Raw genomic sequence first — 25162 nt, forward strand, 5'->3', positions numbered from 1 at the left:
AATCTGCCAGGGAGCAGGCTTTCTTGGAGTCAGCACTCAGAAAGGCAATCCTTCTGAGGAGTTAAAACCTATAATTTGGTTGGAAGAAGGAGATGCATTTGTCTCAAGGTCAGCCTGAATGCTTTACAGATTCGTGTATTAATTTGGTTCACAAATACACAGCTTCATTTCTCCCCATCATCATCCAGAAGTGACCTTCGCCAAACTCTGGGTGTGGATTGAGTTTTTCATCACTACTTTTCTACAAGATTCATCTCTCAGTGGATGCTTATTTTCTGACTGGGGAATTTAAGTTTTCCACTTGGTAATATTACACAGAAATGGGTCTTGTGGCTGTACTGCAGCCTGCTCTTTTAGTTTGGCTATAAACAAATATTCCCTAAAAATCAGGACAAAAGGATGAAAGTAGTAAGTCAAAGATCTAGTTGTCCCAGGACTACTGAAAAAGAATCATCTCAAATATGTTCACCATATAGAACCTGTGAAATGACTACTGTTTTCCGATCTAATTCATGTTCATATTCTGGTTATTTTAAATACCTGTATCCAATTAACCTTGCTTACTAGATTAAAAATGTATCTTATGAGCTGTTCAAACTTTGTCTTTCTTCTTCTCTCCAAATTCAGGAAACTTAGTAAACTGGGCTGGCAGGACCTTCATAAATCTGATGGCCACTGGAGCTTTAACAAAAAACCAGGCTTGGCCAGGTGCGGTGGCTCAAGCCTGTAATCCCAGCACTTTGGGAGGCCGAGACGGGCGGATCACGAGGTCAGGAGATCGAGACCATCCTGGCTAACACGGTGAAACCCCGTCTCTACTAAAAACTACAAAAAAAACTAGCCGGACGACGTGGCGGCGCCTGTAGTCCCAGCTACCCGGGAGGCTGAGGCAGGAGAATGGCGTGAACCCGGGAGGCGGAGCTTGCAGTGAGCTGAGATCCGGCCACTGCACTCCAGCCTGGGCGACAGAGCGAGACTCCGTCTCAAAAAAACAAACAAACAAACAAAAAAACACAAACAACCAGGCTTTGATGACCTCAAGTGGTGGAGTGGGGGTGGGGGGAAGGGCTTTAACTGGCTTCCCATTGCCATCACAAAGATCTGTCATTTACAAGCAGTTCTAAGCATGCTTAGAAAGTGAGGAGATGTAACTGGTCTGTAGCTAATCAAAGGTTTTGTTTCAAAATCACATAATTCAGTTAATGTTGTGAGGTAAGGTGAGAAAAGGAAAAATATCATTCTCTCCCATTTCATCATTCTAAGCCACAGCAAAATATGAACATGTCTGCTTCTCTGTTTGCCTCATCTTAAATAATTTCTACAAACCCTTTTTCTCACTGTTTTTCTTGACCACTTCTGAAACGTGGTGTTCAGCACATCTGGAAAAAGATATCTATTTTCCAATTTTATATTCTATTGTATAAACATATTTGTTTGATATTCTGTTCATTTTTATAAGATTTTGATGATATTCAGACTAACTTCCTAACATGTCTTTATGATTTCCAGTGACTGAGATGAATACTAGTATAGCCAAGAAATTTCAGGGTAAGAGCTGCAACTTTAGCTAAAGCCAAAGGCTAAATTTTACATGTCTTCGTTAATGTTAAGCTGACGGAGGTAGTACAGACTCTGCTCTTTCTAGTGAATAGAAATTTCAAGCCTCTTCTGTGAATTTTTAAGTAATCTAATCTGCTTGAGGTTTATTCTTCCTTTATAATCATGTTGCCAGCTCAGTCTGGGATTTGGGACCTAAATAATGATCTTTGAGAAAATTATAAGGTGAACCTCCTGGGTAAAGACAGAAAAATGCCAAGGATTTGATTACTAATTGTACCAATAACACAAAGGTCAGATATGCCCAGAGATCTAATGAATGTTCAGACACGTTCTCATTTCTTTCCCCAAATCTAATAATACGGCTAGAGCACTGATTTTCTAATATGGGTGGTATGGTTGTTGCTGTGCATGCTCTGATCACATCTGGACTCTGAGGAAGAAAGTGTGGGACAGGGGATTGGAAATTAAATATCAGGCCCTTCATTTTCTGTGACCGGAGCCAGTAACTTTGTGCCACCATTAGAATCTCACTTAGCCTAGTGTATTAGTCCATTTTCACGCTGCTAATAAAGACATACCTGAGACTGGGTAATTGATAAAGACAAAGAGGTTTAATGGACTCACAGTTCTACGTGTCTGGGGAGGCCTCACAATCATGGCAGCAGGTGAAAGGCACCTCTCATATGGCAGCAGGCAGAGAGAATGCGAACCAAGCGAAAGGGGTTTCCTCTTATAAAGCTATCAGATCTCGTGAGACTTACTCACTACCACGAGAACTGTATGGGGGAAACCGCCCCCATGATTCAATTCTCTCCCACTGGGTCCCTCCCATAACATATGAGAATTGTGGAAGCTGGAATTCAAGATGAGATTTGGCTGAGGACACAGCCAAACCATATCACCTGGGCTTCTTTTTCCTCCCTTCCTCCATCACTGTGTCTCAGAGCAACTTATTTTCCTACTGGAGCATTTTTCACTGATACAATAGATATAATTTGGGAGCCTTTGATGGAAAGACTTGAAAGAGTCATTAACTTCATTTGCTTCATTTGTTTTCCAAGTCAAAGGATCCCAAAGAGAACTGCTGTGAATAATAAGAGTATCTTAATTGACTGCCTTGAAGCTATGCATTTAGACATCATAGTCAGAAAGGCTGGGCTATTTCTTCAGGATGGACTGTTTCAAAAATTTAACTATTATCTAAAGTTGGAGTTCTTCCACTTTATGTGAAGGTTTACACTTTTATATCCTCCAATTCCCTTCCTTTGAGTATTGTTCCTCCCTTTGCTCTTTAGTATCCTACTCTGTCCAGGAAAGGGAAGACTTCAAGCCTTTTTTTTTTTGGTGAATATTTTGAAGTAATGTTATCTGCTTGAGATTTACTATTTCTTAGAAATTTTTAGCTTACTAAATAGTGATTCAAGAAGTGTCCACCTGAATAAGTAGTATTTTACCATTTGCCTAACTGACTCATGACATCTTTTTCATTGGGTTCAAACACAGGCTACACCATTTACTAGCTGTGTGACCTCCAGCAAGTTACTTAACTTAGTTTGCTTAGTTATATAATAAAGATGAAAAGAATAATACCTACCTCATAGTATTGTTGTAAGGATTATATTAGCTTAATTTAAAAGTACTTAAAATGGTGACTGGCATATAGTAAAAATTTCAATATGTGTCATTGTTATTACTCTTACTGATCGGATTATTATAATTTGTAAATTTTCAAGTTAAAAATAGGCTCTCCGGTCTCCTTCTCCCCTGGTGGCAGCGGTGGTGGGGCTGCGGCAGTCGCCACCGCCGCTTGCCAGGGCATGTCGTGGACGCTGACCAAGACGAACGCGCTCATCGCAGTGTGGGGCAATGAGCAGCTGGTGGAGGCGCTGTACCAGCAGCTGGAGGGAGCCGGTACATTGTTCGGCAGCAAGGCCCCCGGGCCAGCCATGTACGAGCGCATGTCCCAGGCCCTGGCCAAGCTGGGCTATGAGCGGACCCCGTCCCAGTGCCAGGAGAGCATCAAGCTGGTTGGATGCCCAGAACTGAATACTGTGCTCTAGCTGTGGCCTCACCGGTGCTGAATAGAGAGGAAGAACCACCTTCATAACTTACATGAGCTGGAGTCAGATGGCAGCACTATGGAGGACTATTCACAGGAGGACTGGGGAAACCACAGTCAGGATCTCCATGGCTATCCAACAGATCAGGAATTGGATGAGGTACCTGTCACAAAGAGAACATTAAAAATAAAACAAGAGTCTTCTGAAGAAGCACAGAGGAGAGACATCATGCAGAATATTGTACAGATTTTGGAATTGGTACAGTTGAAATGGGAACTTTTTCAGAGCTGGACAGACCTTTCAAGGCTCCATCTTTCTAATAAACTGGCCATTTTTGGAATTGGTTATAACACCCGTTGGAAAGAGGATATCCGTTACCATTATGCTGAGATCAGCTCCCAGGAGCCCCTTGGCAAGCGACTTCGGGAGTACTTCAACTCTGAGAAGTCTGAAGGACGGATCATTATGACCCGAGTGCAGAAAATGAACTGGAAAAATGTTTACTACAAATTTTTAGAGATCACTATTAGCAAAGCTAGGTGCTTGGAGCTGCACGTGGAAATTGACTGGATACCCATTGCCCATTCCAAACCAACCGGTGGGAATGTTGTTCAATATTTATTGCCTGGGGGTATTCCTAAAAGCCCAGGCCTTTATGCCATTGGCTATGAAGAATGTATTGAGAGGCCCCTCTCACCACACATGGAGCAACGTTCCCTGGACCCAGGAAAAGAGGGCCGGGTTGACCTGAGAACTCTTTCAGCATAAGCCTCATTACAGGTGGAAACAGAACCCACCCGAATTATCTATTGCTACCTCTGGATTTTTGAGATCAGGACTCTGCAGCAGTGCTTACTTTTACATTTCCAAGTGAATACCAAAACCTTCAGCAAAGATTGGGTTGGTATTAATGGGTTTTTATCTCAGAACTGTATTGTGGATCCTGGAGTTTCCCCCAAATCCATCTACATCACATTTGTAGAAGTAGAGAGGGATTTTCTTTCCACAGGCTCTTTAGTTGAGTGCCTGGAAAAAGCCATTGGATACCCCTTAAAATTTAACAACTGAATGTCATCCTTCATAAGGATTTGGGCTCTTAGCTCCTTCTTCTCTACTCACTTCCCATTACCGGGACCACCCCTCATCCAGATGCCACCATCAGACTCTTCATGGAAACCCTTACTTCGATTGGGCCAGTACGACTTCTAAGGCATCATAGTAGACTTGGGCCAGAAAAAACAGACCTTACCTGAAAATGCTCATTTTGAGCAAGCAAGATATATAGCGAACTTGCCTGGTGGGTCAGCTATTTCTTTTTTAAAAACAGAAAAACAATTTTTAAATGGATTTTAGAGCCCTAATATAAACAAATGTAGGTACATTCCATATTGGACAAAACTTATACTTTGAGTTTCGTATGAAATTGAAAAATTGTATTTTTTTCACAATGTTTCATTTTTACACATCTCTGTGTCTCTATATAAGTAATATTTACAACCCTGAATAAATAAGCAATAGATAAAAAGATAGGTTTTCAGTGTACTAGCTGTTTTGCATTAACATAAACTATGAATGTAGGCTGCCTACTTATGAAATATAAAATATGCACTAACATTTTAATTTGTGTTTCATTTTCTTTATAAAATTAAGAAAATGCAAGAGCAGTTTCCCAAAGTCACATCTTAAGAAATGGGACTTGAGACACTGGTATTTACAAGAAAAGCATGATGACAGATTAGTCAGAAAAATTACATATAAAAGGTTTAGTGTAATTATCAAATGCTAAGGGTTGCATAAGATAAAAGAGAAAACTGTATAGGTTTTTAACGTAGAGTTACTGTGTGTGTGTGTGTGTGTGTGTGTGTGTGTGTGTGTGTTGGATAAGTGTTGGTTACGCATAGATAGGACAATAACTATTGTCAAGTATTTTTATACTTGAACTTTTCCCACAACAATCCTGTGAGATCCTTGGTTATAGATAAAGAATCTAAGGATTAAATAGGCTAAGGATGTAACACATGTCTTCAGAATGTAGTATTCTTTATGTCAGACTGAAGTGTGGTACTCTTTTGACTCTACAATAATTATACCTGTATTAGACAAATGGAATAAACCAGAACAAGATGTACATAGTCCCTGGCTTCTCAATATTTCTAATGTAACACACACAAAATTTGAAAAAGTAATTAGAAATGTTTAAAAAAATTAAAAGGAGAACTTCTAGGTAGCTGAAGACAATGGTGGTCACCAAGCTACCACTCTCCCACCGTATCTTCCTAAAACAATATCAAATAACAAGATGGCAAATGTAAATTTACACAGAAAAAGCCCTCTGCATAACTTGAAGACATAGAATGTGAAAACTTCCAAGTAACAATAGGTTAAAAAAATAAAAATTACCAAATTCCAGTACAATCTTCCATGCTACCACCTTAATCCCCACCCTCCAGCCACGAGGCAAAAGAGAAAAACTGTAGGGAAGACAGAAAAGGAATATAAGGAAGGAGCCAACTGATCCAAAATTATCCTCAAAGATTGATTCTACCTTAAATCTGAATATTCTAAAAAAGCATCTGACTAGATCAGAACATGGATCACAGGGAAGCATTTCAAAGTGCCTATGGTTTAAAGGGGGCAATCTTTGAAACACATAGCTTCTGAAAGAGAAAAAAAGTCAATAAAGAAGGTAAGAAACTCCACTTGGTAATTAGGTGGTGAAAGGAAAAAGAAACTAAAGGGAAAAATGTAGGATCCTACAGAACAAAAGAGATCATAAAACCAGAGGACACACAGCCCTGCCACCCCACCTAAACAAACAAACAAATCTGTTTACAATGTATGAACTTTGTTATGGAAAGAGAAAGGGCGACACTAAACTAGGAATCTTGTGAAACATCCCAATGCAATAAAAATGAACAAAATGCAAATTAGCAAATTCATATAGAACTATTCTTAAGAATCAGAACATAAACTTTCACACAAATGAGAAAATTTCACACATACAAAGAGAAGTCTCTGAAAAAAAAGCAGAAGGAAACTGTAAGAATTAAATATATAATCAAGTATGTGTTTGAGGACATGAAAAATCTTGTAAGAAACTCAAACACTAAGAAGGAAAATGGAAAAACAACAACAACAACAAAAACCAAGGAGATATGAAAAGAGAATTGTCTTAAGAAAGAACTAAAGTGAAGCCAAAATATCTTAGAAATAAAGAATTAGTAATAAGGTACCCAAGGTAGAATATCAAGTGAAACTTAATAAGAAGCATAGAAAAAAGTCAAGAAAACAAGTAAGGTAATGAAAAGAAGACCAAGAAAGAAACAAAATGGATGAGAGACAAACTAGTAAAAATGAATGACAATAAAAGAATAATATTCATATCATTAGAGGCACCTACCACAGTCAGTTAAACCCATCTACAAAATGATTATAGCACTATGGAATAATCTGAACTAGAGGAACCCTACTAGTCCATCTTTGGATTCCTGTCCCTAAGAAACTACAGGATAAAAGTCTATAGTTTTAAGCCCCCACGTTTCAGGGTAATTTGCTACATAGCACTAGATGACGAATACAGATTTTGTTACCTGGAAGTCTTGTACTGACATACAAATAACTAAAACTGTGGGCATGGCATTGGAACTGGGCAGTGAATTTTGAGGAAAGTGTCAGTAAATGTTTAAAGTGCCTTGAACATGCTGTAAAATTTGGAACTTTGAAGAATATACTAGTGAGCGCTTAAGGGAAAGTGAGGAAAATGTTATTGGAATCTCAAGGAAGGAAATTCTTTAAAATTTTTTTTTTTTTTTTTTTTTTTTTTTTTTTTTTTTAAGAGACACGGTCTCACTCTGTCATCTAGGCCAGAATGCAGTGGCATGATTATATGACTATAGCTTACTGTAACCTCAAACTCTTGGACTCAAGCCTCTCACTTCAGCCTCCTAAGTAGCTAGGACTACAGGCACATGCCACCACATCTGGTTTTATTTTATTTTATTTTTATTATTTATTTATTTATTTATTTATTTTTGTAGAGCTGGGTCTAACTACGTTGCCCAAGCTGGGATTCTTATAATGTAGTGGCAGAATGTAACTGTTGTCTGTGGTTATGTGAGAAGTAGAAAATGTGCTTAATAAACTGGGTAGTCTAACTGTGGTTATTTCTAAGTAAAGTGTTGAAGATACCACCTAGTTGCTTCTTGATGCTTATAGTAAAATGTGAGAGGGGAGAGATAAATTGAGGGAAGGGTGTGGTGTTTTTTTTAAAAAGAGCCAGGACTTATGGCTTTGAAAATCTTAGCCTCTCCAAATGGCAAATAATGCTAAAATTAAGAAATGACTTCTGGGTAAAGATCAAATCTACGACACTTCCAGGAATCGTTGTCTAAAAATGAAAAGTGTGACTGTAAAATCTCTTGTTAAAATTTAAGAAATATCAAAGATTCTATTTAGATCTTCAAAGTTATATTCAGTCACACAAAAGGCACTTTAAAGAGATTAAGAGTATGCCTTATAGATCCTTTAAATCAAAAGCTTAAAGGTGCTGTTTCACAGCCCTATGTGTAGGAACACAAGGTAGAGAAGAACTTAACTCAAGGGGGATTTGTAGGTGTAGCTTTTCTCTAATGAAGTAAACTTCAATGAAATTTACAGGAGACCCAGACAGTTACTGATAAAACCTTATCAGCAAAAACATTGCCAGCTTGGACGGAAAGGGACAAAGAGAAAACAAAATGAAAAGAGGTTCTTGGATCCCCAAAATTCTACTAGTAGGTAGCAAACTGAGGAAACCACTCAGCTGTGAATTCTGATTCAGAAGGCTAAACCAAAAAGCTAGGCATGTAAAGCCAAGTACCCAGATCCAGTCAAGGAATATCTAACATTTGCCTGGATGGATTTAAGATTTCTGCAGACCAGTGATTCCTTTTTGCTTCCCATTTTCTCTCTTTTTAAATAGGAATATCTATAGTGTTAATCCCGTGTCTATTCCACAATTATATGTTGGGTGTGTTGGGAGGAAGTTAACTTGGCTATTTAATTTTACAGGTTCACAAGACAAGAGGAACTTCACCCAGGTAGCAGCACCTGGACCTGATTTAGATAACGAGATTCTAAACCTTGAGCTGGCACTTTAACGATTTATGAATTTTGGGGACCTTCAGAGGGGGTGAGTGTATTTTGCATGTGGAAAGGAAGCGAATCCTTGAGAGCCAGAAGGAAAACTGTGGTAGGTAGCTTTTAATCCTCAAAGAGTCCTACCTCCTAGTAGTCAAGCCTTTGTGTAATTCCCTTCCCTTGAGTATAGACTGAAATTACCCACTACCTTCTAATGAATAGTATATTGCAAAAGTGATGAGATGTCACTTCAAAGATCAGGTGACAAAAAGGTTGTGGCTTTTGTCTTATTCTCTCTCACTGCCTTGCTCGCTTGTTCTGAGAGAAGCCAGATGCCATATTGTGAGCTGTCCTGTAGAGAGGATCACATGGTAAGAAACTGACAACTCCAGCCAACAACTAACAAGAATATGAGATTTGACAACAACTAGAAGAGCTTGGAGGTGATCTTTAAAGTGCTGAACCTTAAGATAACTAGCCTGGCCAACAACTCGACTGGAGCTTTATGGAAGACCGTGAGCCAGAGATCCCAGTTAAGGGACTCCCTGATTCTTGACTCAGAGAAACTATACCATAATAAATGTGTGTTGTTTCAAGCTGCTAAGTTGTGGAGTTGTTTGTCTGGCAATAGATAATGATGTGGTAGGAAACACTACCCCAAAATATAGCATCTTGATATACTGAATATTTTAAGCTGAGGTAAATTGAAAAACAAACAAACAAACAAACAAAAAAGCAGGAACTTCTCTCTTTCTCCTATCTCTTCTCTTATAAAGTGGGCCATAGAAACTGAAATTTCCCTTGTTCCTTCTTCCCTGAAGTAGGCCAGAAAACCTAGGAAGGCTACTCTCTGATCTTCTCCCTCCCTCTTACCTTGAAGACCTTCATGTGACAAGTAGACTACCCCATACTGAGAGGGAAGGAATGTCACACAGAGAGGCCAAGAAGAATCTGAAAAAACAGGCCTTGCTAAGTTTCCTGCAGCTTCTTACCATTTACCCTTTTGTCTTCTAATTATATCTCTGCATGATTGTCCACAAAAACACAGTTTTTGCTGAGTTTTTGGGTCTTCATTTCTGAAGGCTCCTGTGTCATGTACAACTTACACTAAGTGAATTTGTTGTGCTTCTCTCTTTTTAATCTATATTTTGTTACAGGAGTCTCAGCCATAAACCTAGTGATGTGTAAGAAAAATATATTACTTTTCTCCCTAATAACTAATACATTCATTTATTTTTTAAAATATTTTTAATTTTCTCACAAAACACATCACAACAATATGCCATGGACATGATACATACCTATAATTAAGAAATTTAGAAAGGCAAAAATAAACAAATGAGAAAGGTATACTAAACAGAAGCAAAGGAAGCATAGGCATAGAGATGTTGGTATCAGCAAAGTTTAATGTAAGCCCCAAAGCATTAAATATGACAAAAAGGACATTTTTTTGCACGTGGCTAAACATTGCACTGCAAAGTGAAGCCATAATGTGTGTGAATATTCATGCACTAAATGTAGACAGCATCCATATTTTTGAAACAAAAACTACAGAACACTCAAGGAAACATATAAAAACAGGAATCATAACAGATGTTACTATAACACTCTCAGTGCAAGACAGATCAAAAGGACAAAAATAAAATAAGGAGAAAAATACCTAAACAACTTGATCAATAAAGTGGATTTTATGAACATATATGAGCTGTACATTCTGATATACCTTCTGTTCAAGCACTATTAATCCATTTTCAAAATCCAATCCTACATTAGGTCACAAGGAAAACATCAGTAATTTACATTATGTTGAAATAGTTCAAATAACATATCTGATCACAATATAATAAAACTGGAAATTATTGACAAAAACAAACAAGCAAACATATAAAACAAATTAGCTCTTTCACCTGGAAATGAAAAATCCTTCTATGAAACAACTCCTGGGTGAAGGGGAACATAGAGTAAAATTACAGAATTTATATGAATAAAGACAATGAAAACAGTATGTATCAGAATCTAAGAGATATATGTAAAGCAGTGATTGCAGGAAAATTCATAAGTTTTTAAAAAAGAGCTAGGAAAGAACAAAGTAAACCAAAAGAGAGCACAAGAAAGGAAACTATAAAGGCAAAAGCAGAGATTGAGAATGGAACAAAAGAGACCTCATTAATAAATCAAAATCACTTTATTAAAAACAAAAAAAAGCAGAAACACCACTAGCTAACTTGTCCAAGAAATGAAGGATAAAGTACAAGTACGCCAATTAAGAAATGACAAGAACTGTTGAAACAGAAGAGATTTTTCTCTATAGAAATGAATTTGAAAATTAAGATAAAATGGATAATTTCCTATGGAAATACATATTACCAAATTTACCCTACTAGAATTAGAAAGCTTAAACAGACTGATTTTCATATAAAAATATTGAGAATATCATTAAGAAATAGCCCTACAGAAAAACAGGGTCCAGATGTTTTCCCAAGAAGACTCTACCAAACCCTCAAAGATAAGATAGTTCTAATGTTCTACTAAAGGGAAAACTTCCTTATTACTTTTGTGATGCAAAACCTGGTAAAGACAGTACATGAATGCAAACTACAGACCAATATCACTCCAGTGTAAATTTTAAGAAATAACAAAATATTAGCTAACAAAATTCAACATTACAGTAAGAAAATAATATACCACGATTGAGTGAGATTATTCCAAGAATATGGGTCAATATTAGGAATTCATTAGTACCATACACCAGATTGATATATTGACAAAAAATGACTGCATATCTGGTTATTTCTACAGATGCTGGAAAAGCCATTGACAAAATTTAAAAGCTATAATACAAAATGAAGCTATAATATGTGTAAATATTTATGCACTAATTTACATATATGCTGTAAACATATATAATAAATTACTAAATCACATATAGAAATACACACACACACACACACACACCCTTACTTCTAAAACCAATATTTTATATAAAAAGAAAACACTGGAGGCATTTCCGCTCATATCAGAACAAAGCAAACAAACACAAAAAACTAGAGATCCTGAGAGACAGAACAATCTCCCACTGTCCTTTGACCACTTTTGTAATTCAAAATTGCAAATTGCAGTGAAAGTTATCTCACCAGCACCCATCCTACTTGGGGCTCAGGTAAATAGCAGTTTAGACAAATTACACAGGAGGTTCTGTGGTGGATACCAACCATGTAGCTCTTAATGTCATTGCTTGTTTCAGTGGTGAGAGGAGCCATTTTAATCACTATGAGAGGAAGAAAAGAGAAGAAGGAAGATGAGAAAGGCTGAAAGGGAACTCATGGCGAGAGCATCTGGTTATCAGGGGCAGAACAACCGAACCCAGCTGATGCTCCAGCTGACAATGGTTGTATGAGTGAGCTCAGGTGAAACTAACAAAGAGATTTCCCTGAAAACTTACACACAATGGTGAGACATACTATTCTGTTGTTACTTAAAATTACTAATTTTGAATAACAATTTTTCAGGTGGCTCATTTTGTTAATGAAAGGCATCTGTACCAAGAGAAGAACTACTCCGACCAAGACATGAGACAGTGATAAGCAATAGCATCAGGTCACTTTATTCAAGTGAAGGAACCCACTGTAGGTTCAGCTAACTTGGATTTCACACAAGGTCCACTCTCCTTTTGAAAGTCTCTTCCAGCAATAAACAAGCTATCTGCAAAAATGAGCTGTTCTGATCCCTTGGCCACACAATGTTGTCTAAAACTAATTTCTGTGAAATTGAAAAGTTGCTGGCATTTATACAACTTACCCTCCTTGTCTACATCCTTCTACCCCAAGGGTGAAATTGGAGCATTTGAAGGAGTAAAATAATTAAATTATGCATCCCAATATTCTATCATGGAAGAGAAAAGTGCATTGTTTTACAAGCACAAGCAGGTTGTGGAGTGAAGGAGGTAAAAATGGGAACGAGCTCGTCACTGTGCAGGATAAATCCGGAGCATTTGTCTCTCAGTAAGAGTTTAGATGTATTGCCCAACAACTTCCAGCTACTTGAACATGCAACTCTCAGGACTCACTCACTATCTCATCCTTCACCTACCCCCTCCTTTGTACACATGACAATCCTATAATGTGTAATTCCTCATGTCTACTTATTCATGCTTTGGTGCCTTTAGGATTCCCAAAGCCCATGTGCTGGTGTTAACTAGCAGTTTTCTGGTTCTGCTTCTAAGGAGCCCATTTCTAATTCTCCATCATGGACTAAATGAGAGGCAAGAGGACACCCAGGCAGGGCCCTTCAATGAGAGTTCAGTAGATTTATCGGTTGTATATTTTGGATTTTGGGCTAACTTTCCCTTGAAAAAAACAGTCCCACTCTCCCCTATGCTCCCTTATCTACCAAGTAAGAATTTAAAATATGTATCTTGGAGAAAAATTTCTGGACTTTAGAGAAAGTAGTGATGGGGTTCAGGATATGCCATCCCAAAATATGACTGAGGAAGATCAGGATATGCTATTCCAAATTATGCCACTTTGGCATATTGATTACTTTGAGCTAACAGAAGTTGAGAATAGGCCAAAGAGGGAAAAGCTTCCCACCTCCCCCTCAATTGCAAACTGTAAAACTCCCCTTTTGTAAAGGAAATTTTTGTTAATAAAAGGCATCTGTACCAAGAGAAAAACTACTCTGAAAGAACTTTTTTTTTTTTTATCACCTGAAGACATATCTGCATACCAAGGCAACCTTTATTCACTACATATTTCCTCCCTTCACCTTCTCATAATCAGCCCCCATCACTCCTCAGATATGCCAAGTCTCTTGTTCTGAGCCCCTGTATGTTTGGGAGCAGGTACAACTAGTCAACATTATGTGCAACTAGAATCTCAAATCCCAACTTACCCTGGGATATCTGCGATTCAGGTGTTGTTTCTGCATATCTTGAAAAAAATGTTCAATGTTATATTGTCTTTCTAAGCAATAATATTCATATGCTGTAATAAAAAATCCAGTAGAACTCCAAATATGACTTTCTGTTCACTACTACATATATATATTTAGAGCATTTTAAGAGGTTTCTCTTCTAAAAGTGAAAGTGACACTGTGATAACTGTAGGCCTTAGACCTTAGGAGACATTGCAGCTTCTATGATTGCTCTCCCTGAATGCTGCAATGAGACTATCACATAAGGAAGCTTATCCTATTTAAGGATGAGAACCACAGTGCCCCAGCTGATGATTAGAATCAACTGCCAGACATGTGAGTGGGGATCGTGGGCCTTGCAACCCAGCTGATGCTCCAGCTGACAATGGTTGTATGAGTGAGCTCAGGTGAAACTAACAAAGAGATTTCCCTGAAAACTTACACACAATGGTGAGACATACTATTTTGTTGTTACTTAAAATTACTAATTTTGAATAACAATTTTTCAGGTGGCTCATTATGCAGCTATAATAGATAATTGATAGAAGCACAAATATTACTTGAGGCCGAGCATGATGGTTTATGCCTATAATCCCAGCACTTTGGGAGGCTGAGGCAGGAGGATTGCTTGAGCCCAGGAATTCAAGACGAGCTTGGGCAACACAGTGAGGCTCAGTCTACAAATAATACAAAAAGTAGCTGGGAGTGAGGGTGTGCACCTGTGGTCCCAGCTACTTGGGAGGCAGAGGCAGGAAGATCGCTTTAGCCCAGGAGGTGGAGGCTGTAGTGAGCCATGATCATGCCACTGTACTCCAGCCTGGGCAACAGAGAGAGATCTTGTCTCTAAAAAAAGGAAAAGAAAAGGGAGCAAGATGGCCATATAGGAACAGCTCCAGTCTCCAGCTCCCAGCACGAGCAACACAGAAGACGGGTGATTTCTGCATTTTCAACTGAGGTACCAGGTTCATCTCACTAGAGAGTGCTGGACAATCAGTGCTGGTCAGCTGCTGCAGCCCGACCAGCGAGAGCTGAAGCAGGGCGAGGCATCGCCTCACCTGGGAAGCGCAAGGGGGAAGGGACGCCCTTTTCCCAGCCAGGGGAACGGAGACACACAACACCTGGAAAATCGGGTAACTCCTACCCCAATACTGCGCTTTACCAAGGGTCTTAGCAAAGGGCACACCGGGAGATTATATCCACACCTGACCCGGAGGGTCCCACACCTGTGGAACCGCCCGCATTGCTAGCACAGCAGTCTGCAATCTAACAGCAAGGCAGCAGCGAGGCTGGGGGAGGGGCACTCGCCATTGCTGAGGCTTAAGTAGGTAAACAAAGCCGCTGGGAAACTCCAACTTGGTGGAGCCCACAGCAGCTCAAGGAGGCCTGCCTGTCTCTGTAGACTCGACCTCTGAGGACAGGGCACAGCTAAACAAACAAACAAAAAAAGCAGCAGAAACCTCTGCAGATGCAAACAACCCTGTCTGACAGCTTTGAAGAGAGCAGTGGATCTCCCAACACCGAGGTTGAGATCTGAGAACGGACAGACTACCTGCTCAACTGGGTCCCTGACCCCTGAGTAGTGTAACTGGGAGACATCCCCCACTAGGGGCAGACTGACACCCCAAACCTCACATGGCAGGGTACACCCCTGAGACGAAGCTTCCAAAGCAAGAATCAGACAGGTACACTCGCTGTTCAGCAATATTCTATCTTCTGCAACCTCTGCTGCTAATACCCAGGCAAACAGGGTCTGGAGTGGACCTCAAGCAATCTCCAACAGACCTACAGCTGAGGGTCCTGACTATTAGAAGGAAAACTATCAAACAGGAAGAAGACATGCATACAGCCAACAGACACAATAAAAAATGCTCATCATCACTGGCCATCAGAGAAATGCAAATCAAAACCACAATGAGATACCATCTCACACCAGTTAGAATGGCAATCATTAAAAAGTCAGGAAGCAACAGGTGCTGGAGAGGATGTGGAGAAATAGGAACACTTTTACACTGTTAGTGGGATTGCAAACTAGTTCAACCATTATGGAAAACAGTATGGTGATTCCTCAAGGATCTAGAACTAGAAGTACAATATGACCCAGCCATCCCATTACTGGATATACCCAAAGGATTATAAATCATGCTGCTATAAAGACACATGCACATGTATGTTCATTGCGGCACTATTCACAATAGCAAAGACTTGGAATCAACCCAAATGTCTATCAGTGACAGACTGGATTAAGAAAATATAACACATATACACCATGGAATACTATGCAGCCATAAAAAAGGATGAGTTTGTGTCCTTTGTAGGGACATGGATGCAGCTGGAAACCATCATTCTCAGCAAACTATCGCAATAACAGAAAACCAAACACCGCATGTTCTCACTCATAGGTGGGAACTGAACAATGAGATCACTTGGACTCGGGAAGCAGAACATCACACACTGGGCCTATTATGGGAGGGGGGAGGGGGGAGGGGGGGGGAGGGATTGCATTCTGAGTTTTACCTGATGTAAATGACGAGTTGATGGGTGCTGACGAGTTGATGGGTGCAGCACACCAACATGGCACAAGTATACATATGTAGCAAACCTGCACGTTATGCACATGTACCCTAGAACTTAAAGTATAATAATAATAAAAAAATAAAAAAATACAGTATTCCAGAAACAGTTAAAAAATAAATAGAAAAGAAAAGAAAAGAAGAGAAAGAAATACTACTTGCCCAAGTCAGAGTATTATTATTTTCAGCATTTTTGTGACAAGCAGGTACAAGTTGTCCCTGTTCAGCTGAGTCACATGGCTTGGTAGGCAAAATCAGTTGCAATTCTGAAAACATAGTAATTGTGGCATAGTTTCTGTTCAATGAAGACAAATGACCTATTGTATTATCTAAATTTTAAACCCTTTAATATGCTTCCCTAAAAGTTGTCTGATAATTTTAAAAAATCACGAAAGAAAACTAGTGAAAAGCATCACCTAAAAAATGCAATGATTTTCTCAACCTGAAACCAGAAAAATAGAACATTCAAGTATTGAATGAGACATTTTAGTTCAAACTTTGAGGAAGTGACATTTCAGCATAGAACTGAAGGCAGTGAGGGAGTTTGCTCTGCAGTCATCTCGAAGAAGTGGACCAGGTAGAGGGAATAGGAAGCTCATGCAAAGGACGCAGTTCAGGAATGCACTTGTCATGTTCTTAGTATGATTAACTTTTGATGTCTATTTATAGTGAGAACAGCGTAGAATAACACAATTGAAAATAAGCTAAACTTTATGAAATTCCTTATTTTCAATATAAAGCAGGATATAAAGTTGACTAATAGAAAAGCAGCTTCTGTCTCGCTTTCAATAAAAAAATACTAAAGGATATTGGCTTTAAGTATTTGCTAGCTCAGAATCTGGTTGTAATCTATTTCTCTACATTGTTGCCTGGCTCTAATCTCCACCCCTAAGACCAACCCAGGTGTCTGGGAGTCTAGTCCAAGTTCCTTGTTCCGAGCCCCTGTAAGTTTAGAAGCAGGCACAACTAGTAACCATCACATGCCACTGGAATCTGAAATGCCAGCTTATTTTGGGTGTTCTGGGATTCAGGGTTTGTTTCTGCATTCCCTGAGAAAAATGTTCAGCGTGTTACATTGTCTTTCTAAAAAATAATATTTATGTGCTAATAAAAATCCTCCTGAAGTCTAAATATGACTTCTTGCTCGCTACTAGATGTACATTTATGGCATTTTAAGAGGTTTCTCTTCTAATTTTTTTGTCTTCATAAAAAAGTATCACATTTATTTTAATATGTAGTTTCATTTTAAAATTAGAGCTGTTGGACAATTTTTTGTAACTTAAAATTCATTATCAGAGGTGCTGACGAGTTGATGGGTGCAGCACACCAACATGGCATAAGTATACATATGTAACAAACCTGCACGTTATGCACATGTACCCTAGAACTTAAAGTATTAAAAAAAAAAAAAAAAAGAAACCCTGTCTCTACTAAAAATACAAAAAAAAAAAAAAAAAAAGCCAGGCTTGGTGGCAGGCACCTGTGGTCCCAGCTACTCGGAGGTTGAGGCAGGAGAATGGCGTGAACCTGGGACATGGACCTTATAGTGAGCCAAGATCACACCACTGCACTCCAGCCTGGGCAACAGAGTGAGACTTCTGTTTCAGAAAAGGAAAAAAAAAAAAAAAAGAATAAACTGGTTCCAAGGTACTACAGCGTTTGACATATTTATTGCAAGCTTTACATAATAGTGTCACTTTTCTCAACAAGTTATCTCTAAGAAAATGGCAGTGCTTTTAGGTACAAAAACTGTTATATCTAGTAGACAAAATTCTACGTAGTCAACATAAAATAATTTTTTATAAAATTATGTTTTAAAAATGCAGAATGTCTTTATAATTACCAGTTGTCGGAAAGACTAAAATCAGAAAAATGCAGCAATTAGATGTACTTATTGATTAATATTACTTTGCTTTGATAAACCCAGAAATGATTCTATTCCAAGAAATATGCAATAATAATAAAATATGTGATTAATGTACTGTATCTCTTTTAAGCCAAAGCATACTTTTCACCTCCGAGAGGACAATCCTGACTTTTCACATTCTTAATTTTCTTTACCCAGAACAAGACCCCATTTTAAACCATTATTTGAATAGAGTTCATAATCAAAAGTCATTTTTCTCCAAAAGATATTTTCATTTCAGTACAAAAGCTGCAAAATGGCAATGACTAAGTCAGTTATAAATACTTTGTACCATAATAAGTGCTAATTTATAAGAATTGTCAATAGATACCAACAAACTTCTATACCCAAGCTTAGAAGTTGCTATAGTAATAAGTTAGAACTAACACAATTCTTCCATATGGTCAGATTTTGTTTGCTAAATAAGACTGTTATGAAATCGAAGGAAGAAATCTTCATAGGTCTTTCCAAGGCTGCATAATTTTCCAAATTATTTTCCTTTGATTTTAGAGCCTGCTCATTTTTTCAGTCCTTTTATAGTTGTTTAGTTTTTGCAATATTTTCTTGATGTTTTTGTTTCTTCTCTTGCTCCTGGCCTCGATCGTCTTGGCCAATTTCCAAAACAGTACAGCACCTGCTAGTAACAGTGGAGTAAAGTCCAAAATATCTTTTGTAAGAAAACCATATGGGTCCTTGGCAGCCCATTATGCAATATATTCGGCCCAAGCCTTTATATCAGACATCTTTCTAGTAGTTTCACTTATTCTTGATTAATGATCTCTCATTTTGTCCTGGGATTATTAGTGAGCCAATTACTATTTTAGATTACCCTTGGTTGTTTATCTTCTTTAGTTCCACTGTACACGTCTGAGAGAAGGTTTAAATTTCTAAGGGGACCATGTTCACTCCTGCCCCTCAGCCTTGGCAAGTGTGGGTTCCGCATCCCACCATGAGTCAGGTAGGACTTACACATCCCCAGAAATGTGGGGATGACACACTACAACTTGTTCTGCCAGCACCAAAGCCGCCGTCTCTGCTGTGCACTGGGACAAGAACCACTGCAGCAATGGCCACCAGCCTTTCCTACAAACTGCAGGTTCTCAGACTTCCATTTCCGTTTTCAATTAACTAATATTTTAACGTGCCTAGAAACCAAAATAATGGCTTTGAAAAAGAAGTTAATTAACTTTAGATAATTTAATTTTATGAAAATATATGCTATGTTGAAAATTTCAAAGATATAGAGAAGCAAAAATAAGCCAGATGCAATTCTGCTACTCAAATATGCAGTTTCTATTTTATATTATTCTATTCTTGAGCATATACCTGTCAATAAATATATGATAAAATGGGCTTAAATGCTATGCACTATTTGTAACCCATTGTCTTACCTTATTGATATATAATGAAATTCTATCCTTCTTAATAAAAATATGTCTATATTATCATTTTTGATGTCTACACATGTCTCCTATTTAACTAATACCATGTTGAACAAGTTTATTTTGTAAATACAGAATGGTTATCATGAGGTTGTTTCCATGTTTATATCCATGACTATTTTCAGTTTCTGGAAGTGGTTTAAGTGGACAGTTATTATTCATATGCTCTGGCAGCTCATTCCTTTGCAGAGTCATTTTGCTATACCACCAAAACTCTTTTTAATCCTTTAGAATTAAAATTCTTTTTCAAGTTTTAGAATGCTAAATTCTTTATAATTTAGAACTCTTACAATTCTTTTTTTTTTTTTTTTTTTTTTTTTTTAAGAGATGAGATCTTGCTCTTTTGCCCAAGCTGGAGTGCAGTGGCACGATCCTAACTCACTGCAACCTTGAACTTCTGGTCTCAACGGATCCTTCTGCCTCAGCCCCCCAAGCAGCTGGGACTATAGGTATGCCACCACTCCTAGCTAATTTTTTTAAAAAACATTTTGTAGAGATGAGGTCTCATTATGTTGCCCAGGCTGGTCTCAAACTCCTAGCCAAAAGCAATTCTCCTGCTTTGGCCTCACAAAGTGCTGGGATTACAGGTGTGAGCCACTGCACGTGGCCTAGAATTCTTTTTGATCATTGCCAATAAATAGGGAATAAATTGTGTCTAATTTTTAAAATTTGGAATTTTGGTTACTAGTATTGATAAACAATTTCCTACAAATATTAACAATAATTTAATAATGTCATCAGATATTCAGTACATATTAACATTGCCCCAACTATCTCAATGTCTTCTATGTTTTTTTTTTTTTTAAATGAGGGTCCAATCCAATTTATGCATTGCATTTAGCTCTTATGCCTCTCCTCATCCTCGTTTTTATGACATTGATTGTTGAAGATTTTAGGCCAGTTGTTCTGTAGAATATCATCCATGCTTGATTTGTCTGATTGTTTCTTCATGGAGTAATTTAACTTATCCTTCTATTTTCTATGTATTATAACTTTTTTTCTATGTATTATTTTCTATGTATGTATAACATTAAAATCTCAACTTCTTGTTTTTTCATCTCTCTTTTTTTTGAGACGGAGTTTTGCTCTTGTCGTCCCCAGGCTAGAGTGTAATGACACGACCTTGGCCCACTGTAACCTTCGCCTTCTGAGTTCAAGCAATTCTCCTGCCTCAGCTTCCCGAGTAGCTGGGATTACAGGTGCACGTCACCACCTTCGGCTAATTTTTATATTTTTAGTACAGCCAGGGTTTCATCACATTGGCCAGGCTGGTCTCAAACTTCTGACCTCAGGTAATCTGCCCTTCTCAGCCTCTCAAAGTATTGGGATTACAGGTATGAGCCACCAAACCCAGCCTCTTTTCTTCTTTCTTAGACAAAGGTTTTTTGTTTCACCTTTTGTTAACAACATTACACAATGTCAGTGATTAAATATTCCTCTCTTCCCTCAAAATATTTTATTGGTCTAAGTTCTAAACAATTACTATACTTATTGTTAGGCTTCAATAATTTATATATACACTTCAAATTAGCACATTTTTGTAACATTTATTTAATAAACTTTGTATTCAAATTAATGAAAATTAATTTAGAGAACTCCCATTCATATGGTGGATTCTCAACACGTGCCCAATCAGCTCCACACTCCTCTCGAGAATAAGTCCATAATGGTTCAGAATCATTCAAGCTCACTTCAGCACAGTTTCCGTCTCTAATCCCTGTGTTATTACACATTATTGTGTGTATATAATAGATTTGAAATAAACAATGATAGCACGGTGATTATAAAAATAAAGAGAGCTTGAGTTACTTTAATTCTGCTATTTCTGTCGATCTCTGTAAACATTTAGAATTTTTATTTGTGTTTAAACTTTAAAATGATGAAACAGGATGTGAATTTTAAGGAAAGATATTTTTGTTTGGTAAATCTGAAATTTACTTTATAGATGAAATCATCTCATTGAATTTAAATAATATCATTAAAATTAAAATATATTCATTTTCTCAATTTTTAATTATTTGTATTAATACTAAAGACCAAATCAAGAAAATGGTCATTATTATTTATTATTGCATAGTTATTACTGCAATAATGTTATCATAGAAAGGAAGGGGTTGTTAAAAAATGATCTACTCCTCGTGTGAAATGAGCTGTGTTGATTCAATAGATTATTTTAGAAAATACATCTGCCAAATTTGTGTTACCAAAACACCAGGGGGTTGGTCTAGATCCCATTGCTCACTGCACAGAAAGCCAATCACTGAGACAGTGAGTATTGCCAGGGAAGAAGGCTTTTTATTTGGGTGATGTAAAGCAGAGAGTTGGGAGCCAAACCTCAAATCCATTTCTTCCAACCAACTAAAATCGGGGGTTTACATAGGCGGTAAGACATGTAACTACATGTGGGAAAACAGGAAACAGAGAGAGGTAAGGAAGCGATCATGATGAATGAGGGGTCTGGCATCTCAATGCCTGGATGCAGTGATCTGGTGGATTTCAGTTTCTTGTCTGAGGATCAGTTTCCTGAGGAAGAAACTAAGGTAAGACAATTGGGCCACTTTCGTTTGTATCACAGTCTAACCACTCACATTAACACTTATTCTATCATTCAGCTATTCATTCATTCAACACTTATTTATTGAGTCCTACTTTCTGCCCAGTATTATTCTACATGCTGAAGATGTAAGTTGGAACAGGAAAAATTCCATGGTCTCATAGAAATTACATTCTAGTACAGGAAACAGAAATCTAAATAATTAAGATTTATAATATAATGCTATATAATAATAAATTCTGTGAAGAAACAAAATAAAGCAGGGAAAAGGAGCGGTGGGTGATTTATGTGTGAGGGAGTGTAGATACAGTGGTCAAGCAAGACCTCTGTGGAGGTGACATTTGGGCAGAATCCGGAAAAACAGCATAAGCAAAATGGACATCTGTGGAAAGAGAATAATAGGTAGGAGGAACATCAAGTGCAAAGACTCTGAGGCAGAATTTTGCTAATCCCTTTATAGGAGTAGAAAAGAAACCAGTGATGTTAATATCGCATTAACGAGAGTAGAAGGGTTAGATATGGGGTCAGATATTTGTTTGGTCTTCTAGGTTAGGGTAAAGGTTTCAAATCTGACTTTTAGTGAATGAGAAGCCATTGGAATGTTTTGAGTAGAATATATCTGACTTACATTTAATGGTAATCCTTCTGGTTTTGAGTAGAATAGTAACTTTATTTAACTTACCTTTAATGGAATCCCTCTGGCTTCTTTGTGTCGACTAGACAAGAGGGGAGCGGGAAAGCAGAGAGACGTTTAGGAGTATATGTTATCTCTTTAGGGGAGAGATAAAGTGTCTTTGACCAGGCAAACTGGGGTGGAGAGGGTGAGACCTTGTTGTATTCTAAACACATTTTGAGAGTAGACCAAAGATGTTTCAGGATGCAGGAGAAAGTTAGCTTACGCAAATTAGCAGGATCACTAAAAGTAAAATGACAGAAGGAGGTTAAATAAAAGAGCAAATCTTTAATGTGACTAAAACTGAATTATTTGGAAGAAGGATCATGTAGCACATTATCATTCAAAACACAATTCCAGGAGCTAATGCAGTGAGAGCTTCCATATTCAAATTGTTCCTTTTTTCAGCCTAAATATTCTCTTGCTCTGTCTCTGCAACTCAAATTTGGTTCAGATCAGTATTACCTTTTTGTATCTGACATATATAACAAAATAGTAATTTCCAATTCAATTGCTAACATTTTTAAAGAAATATAAAATACATGAAATAAATGGCACAAATCACAGGTTTTCTGCTCACAAAATAATAATATGAGTTACCATCCAAATAAGAACTAAAATATCACCAGCATTCTGCAAGTGATCCCTGCGTTCCCTCCAAAGTGCAAACCCCACTCTCCTCCTAGATGTAACCAATATCTTGTTTCCTAACCCCATGTTAATTTCCCATGTGAATTTTATACAAATGGAAGCATGCAGCATGTGCTCTTTTATGTCTGGATATTTTGCCCAACATTATATTTATGTGGACAATTCATCACTATCATTGCACATAGCAATAGTTCATTAATTTTTATTGCTATATTTTACATGAATATACTCAATTCATTTATCCACTCTACTAATGAATATCTGAGTGATTTTTTGTGTTTGGCCATTATGAATGATGTGTCTATGAACACTCTTGCACATGACTTTTGATGCACATAGATATGCATTTCTTTGGGCATATATCTAAAAATTATTTTTATAGGATATGCAGTAAAGAGTAAAACTCCCAGTTTCCAGAAGTGGTTGTACCAATTTACAGTACTGCCCATAATATATGAGGGTTGTAGCTGTTCCAAATCCTTTAATTCTTGATATTTTCATTCTTCTTAATTTTAGCCATTCTAGTAAGTATGTTGTGATATCTCATTGTGACTTTTTAATTTGCGTTTTTATTTTTTAAAATTATTTTTGAGACAGGGTCTCACTCTGTTACACAGGTTGGAGTGTGTGATCACGGCTCACTGCAGCCTCAATCTCCTGGGCCCAAGCCATCCTCCTGCTCCAGCCTCCAGAGAAGCTGGGACTACAGGCATGCACCACTACACCCAGCTAATTTTTATTTTTTGTTTCACTGTGGAGATTCTCACTATGTTGCACAAGCTGGTCTCAAACTCCTGGGCTCAAGCAATCCTACCACCTCAGCCTCCCAAAGAGCTAGGATATAGTCATAAGCCACCATGACTGGTCTAATTTGCGTATTTAATAATGAATAAAGTTAAGTACTTTTTCACATATCTCAAGGAATAAGGAAAAGATTTGCATTTAAGGTTACAAATTCCCTTACATGTATAGCTTTACGTGTATTCCATAAGCTATGACAGCTTGTGTTTTAATTATTATTCAATTTGGAATATTTTATAATCTATATTATTATTTCTTCTCTGACTTATTGTCTACTTAAAGGTGTGTTGTTAAATTTTGAAACATGGGAATTTTCTGGTTATCTTTTTAAAAATAATGTCTAGCTTGCTTCCATTGTCATAAGAAATGTACTCTGAATAATTTTATTCCTTTGAAATATGTTATATGGTAAATTTTGGTAAATGACTCATGTGTCCTTGTAAGAAATAAAATAATCTACAATTGAAGAGTCAATCTTTTATGCATGTCAAATTAGAACAAGCAGGAAACAAGCAGAAGATTCGAACAATATGATACACAATTTTCATTTGCTTTGACATTTATAGAAGAAGCAGAAAATATTTTCTGACCACAATAACACAGAAGTGGAAGTTAACAACAAAAGTAAAATGAAAAAAATTCACCTCTAAATTAAAGTGAAATACAACTTTGTTTCCAAACAACCGATATAAGAGGGAAAACTATCAACCCAAAAATAAATGCATACCATTATATAAATGCTGTATATCAGATAAAAATTGAAGCATTGCTCTGAATAAAAATTTTAGCCCCAACTACTTATTATAATAATCAAGAAAAATAAATGTAAATTAAACTCAGTAAGTTAGGAAAAGAACATATTAAATCTAAGGTAAGGGGAAAGGAAATTAAGTAAAAACAAATTATTGATATGGAA

General features: G+C 37.4%; 2 protein-coding genes and 1 pseudogene across 2 annotated transcripts; 2 read left to right on the plus strand and 1 right to left on the minus strand.

Annotated features, from left to right (window-relative positions):
- Window positions 1-1102: 1102 nt before the first annotated feature.
- LOC117077588 (myb/SANT-like DNA-binding domain-containing protein 2) lies at window positions 1103-3823 on the plus strand. The gene has a single exon (XM_033201280.1). It carries the CDS (start codon window positions 3378-3380, stop codon window positions 3618-3620), a length of 243 nt encoding a protein of 80 aa, XP_033057171.1. The 5' UTR covers window positions 1103-3377; the 3' UTR covers window positions 3621-3823.
- On the plus strand, window positions 3666-5138 carry LOC117077587 (myb/SANT-like DNA-binding domain-containing protein 2). The gene is given in 1 exon segment (XM_033201279.1): window positions 3666-5138. A coding segment is annotated over 1 exon segment (990 nt). The 5' UTR covers window positions 3666-3698; the 3' UTR covers window positions 4689-5138.
- A 13512-nt stretch (window positions 5139-18650) lies between these two features.
- On the minus strand, window positions 18651-18868 carry LOC117077279 (annotated as a pseudogene).
- Between the last annotated feature and the right edge of the window lie 6294 nt (window positions 18869-25162).

This window comes from Trachypithecus francoisi, unplaced genomic scaffold (assembly GCF_009764315.1).
Source record: "Trachypithecus francoisi isolate TF-2019V2 unplaced genomic scaffold, Tfra_2.0 Lachesis_group6, whole genome shotgun sequence".
NCBI lineage: Eukaryota > Metazoa > Chordata > Mammalia > Primates > Cercopithecidae > Trachypithecus > Trachypithecus francoisi.

Excerpts from the sequence above, each read along its gene's own strand:
- LOC117077588 (XM_033201280.1), top strand. The coding sequence starts at position 3,378 with ATGTCGTGGACGCTGACCAAGACGAACGCGCTCATCGCAGTGTGGGGC.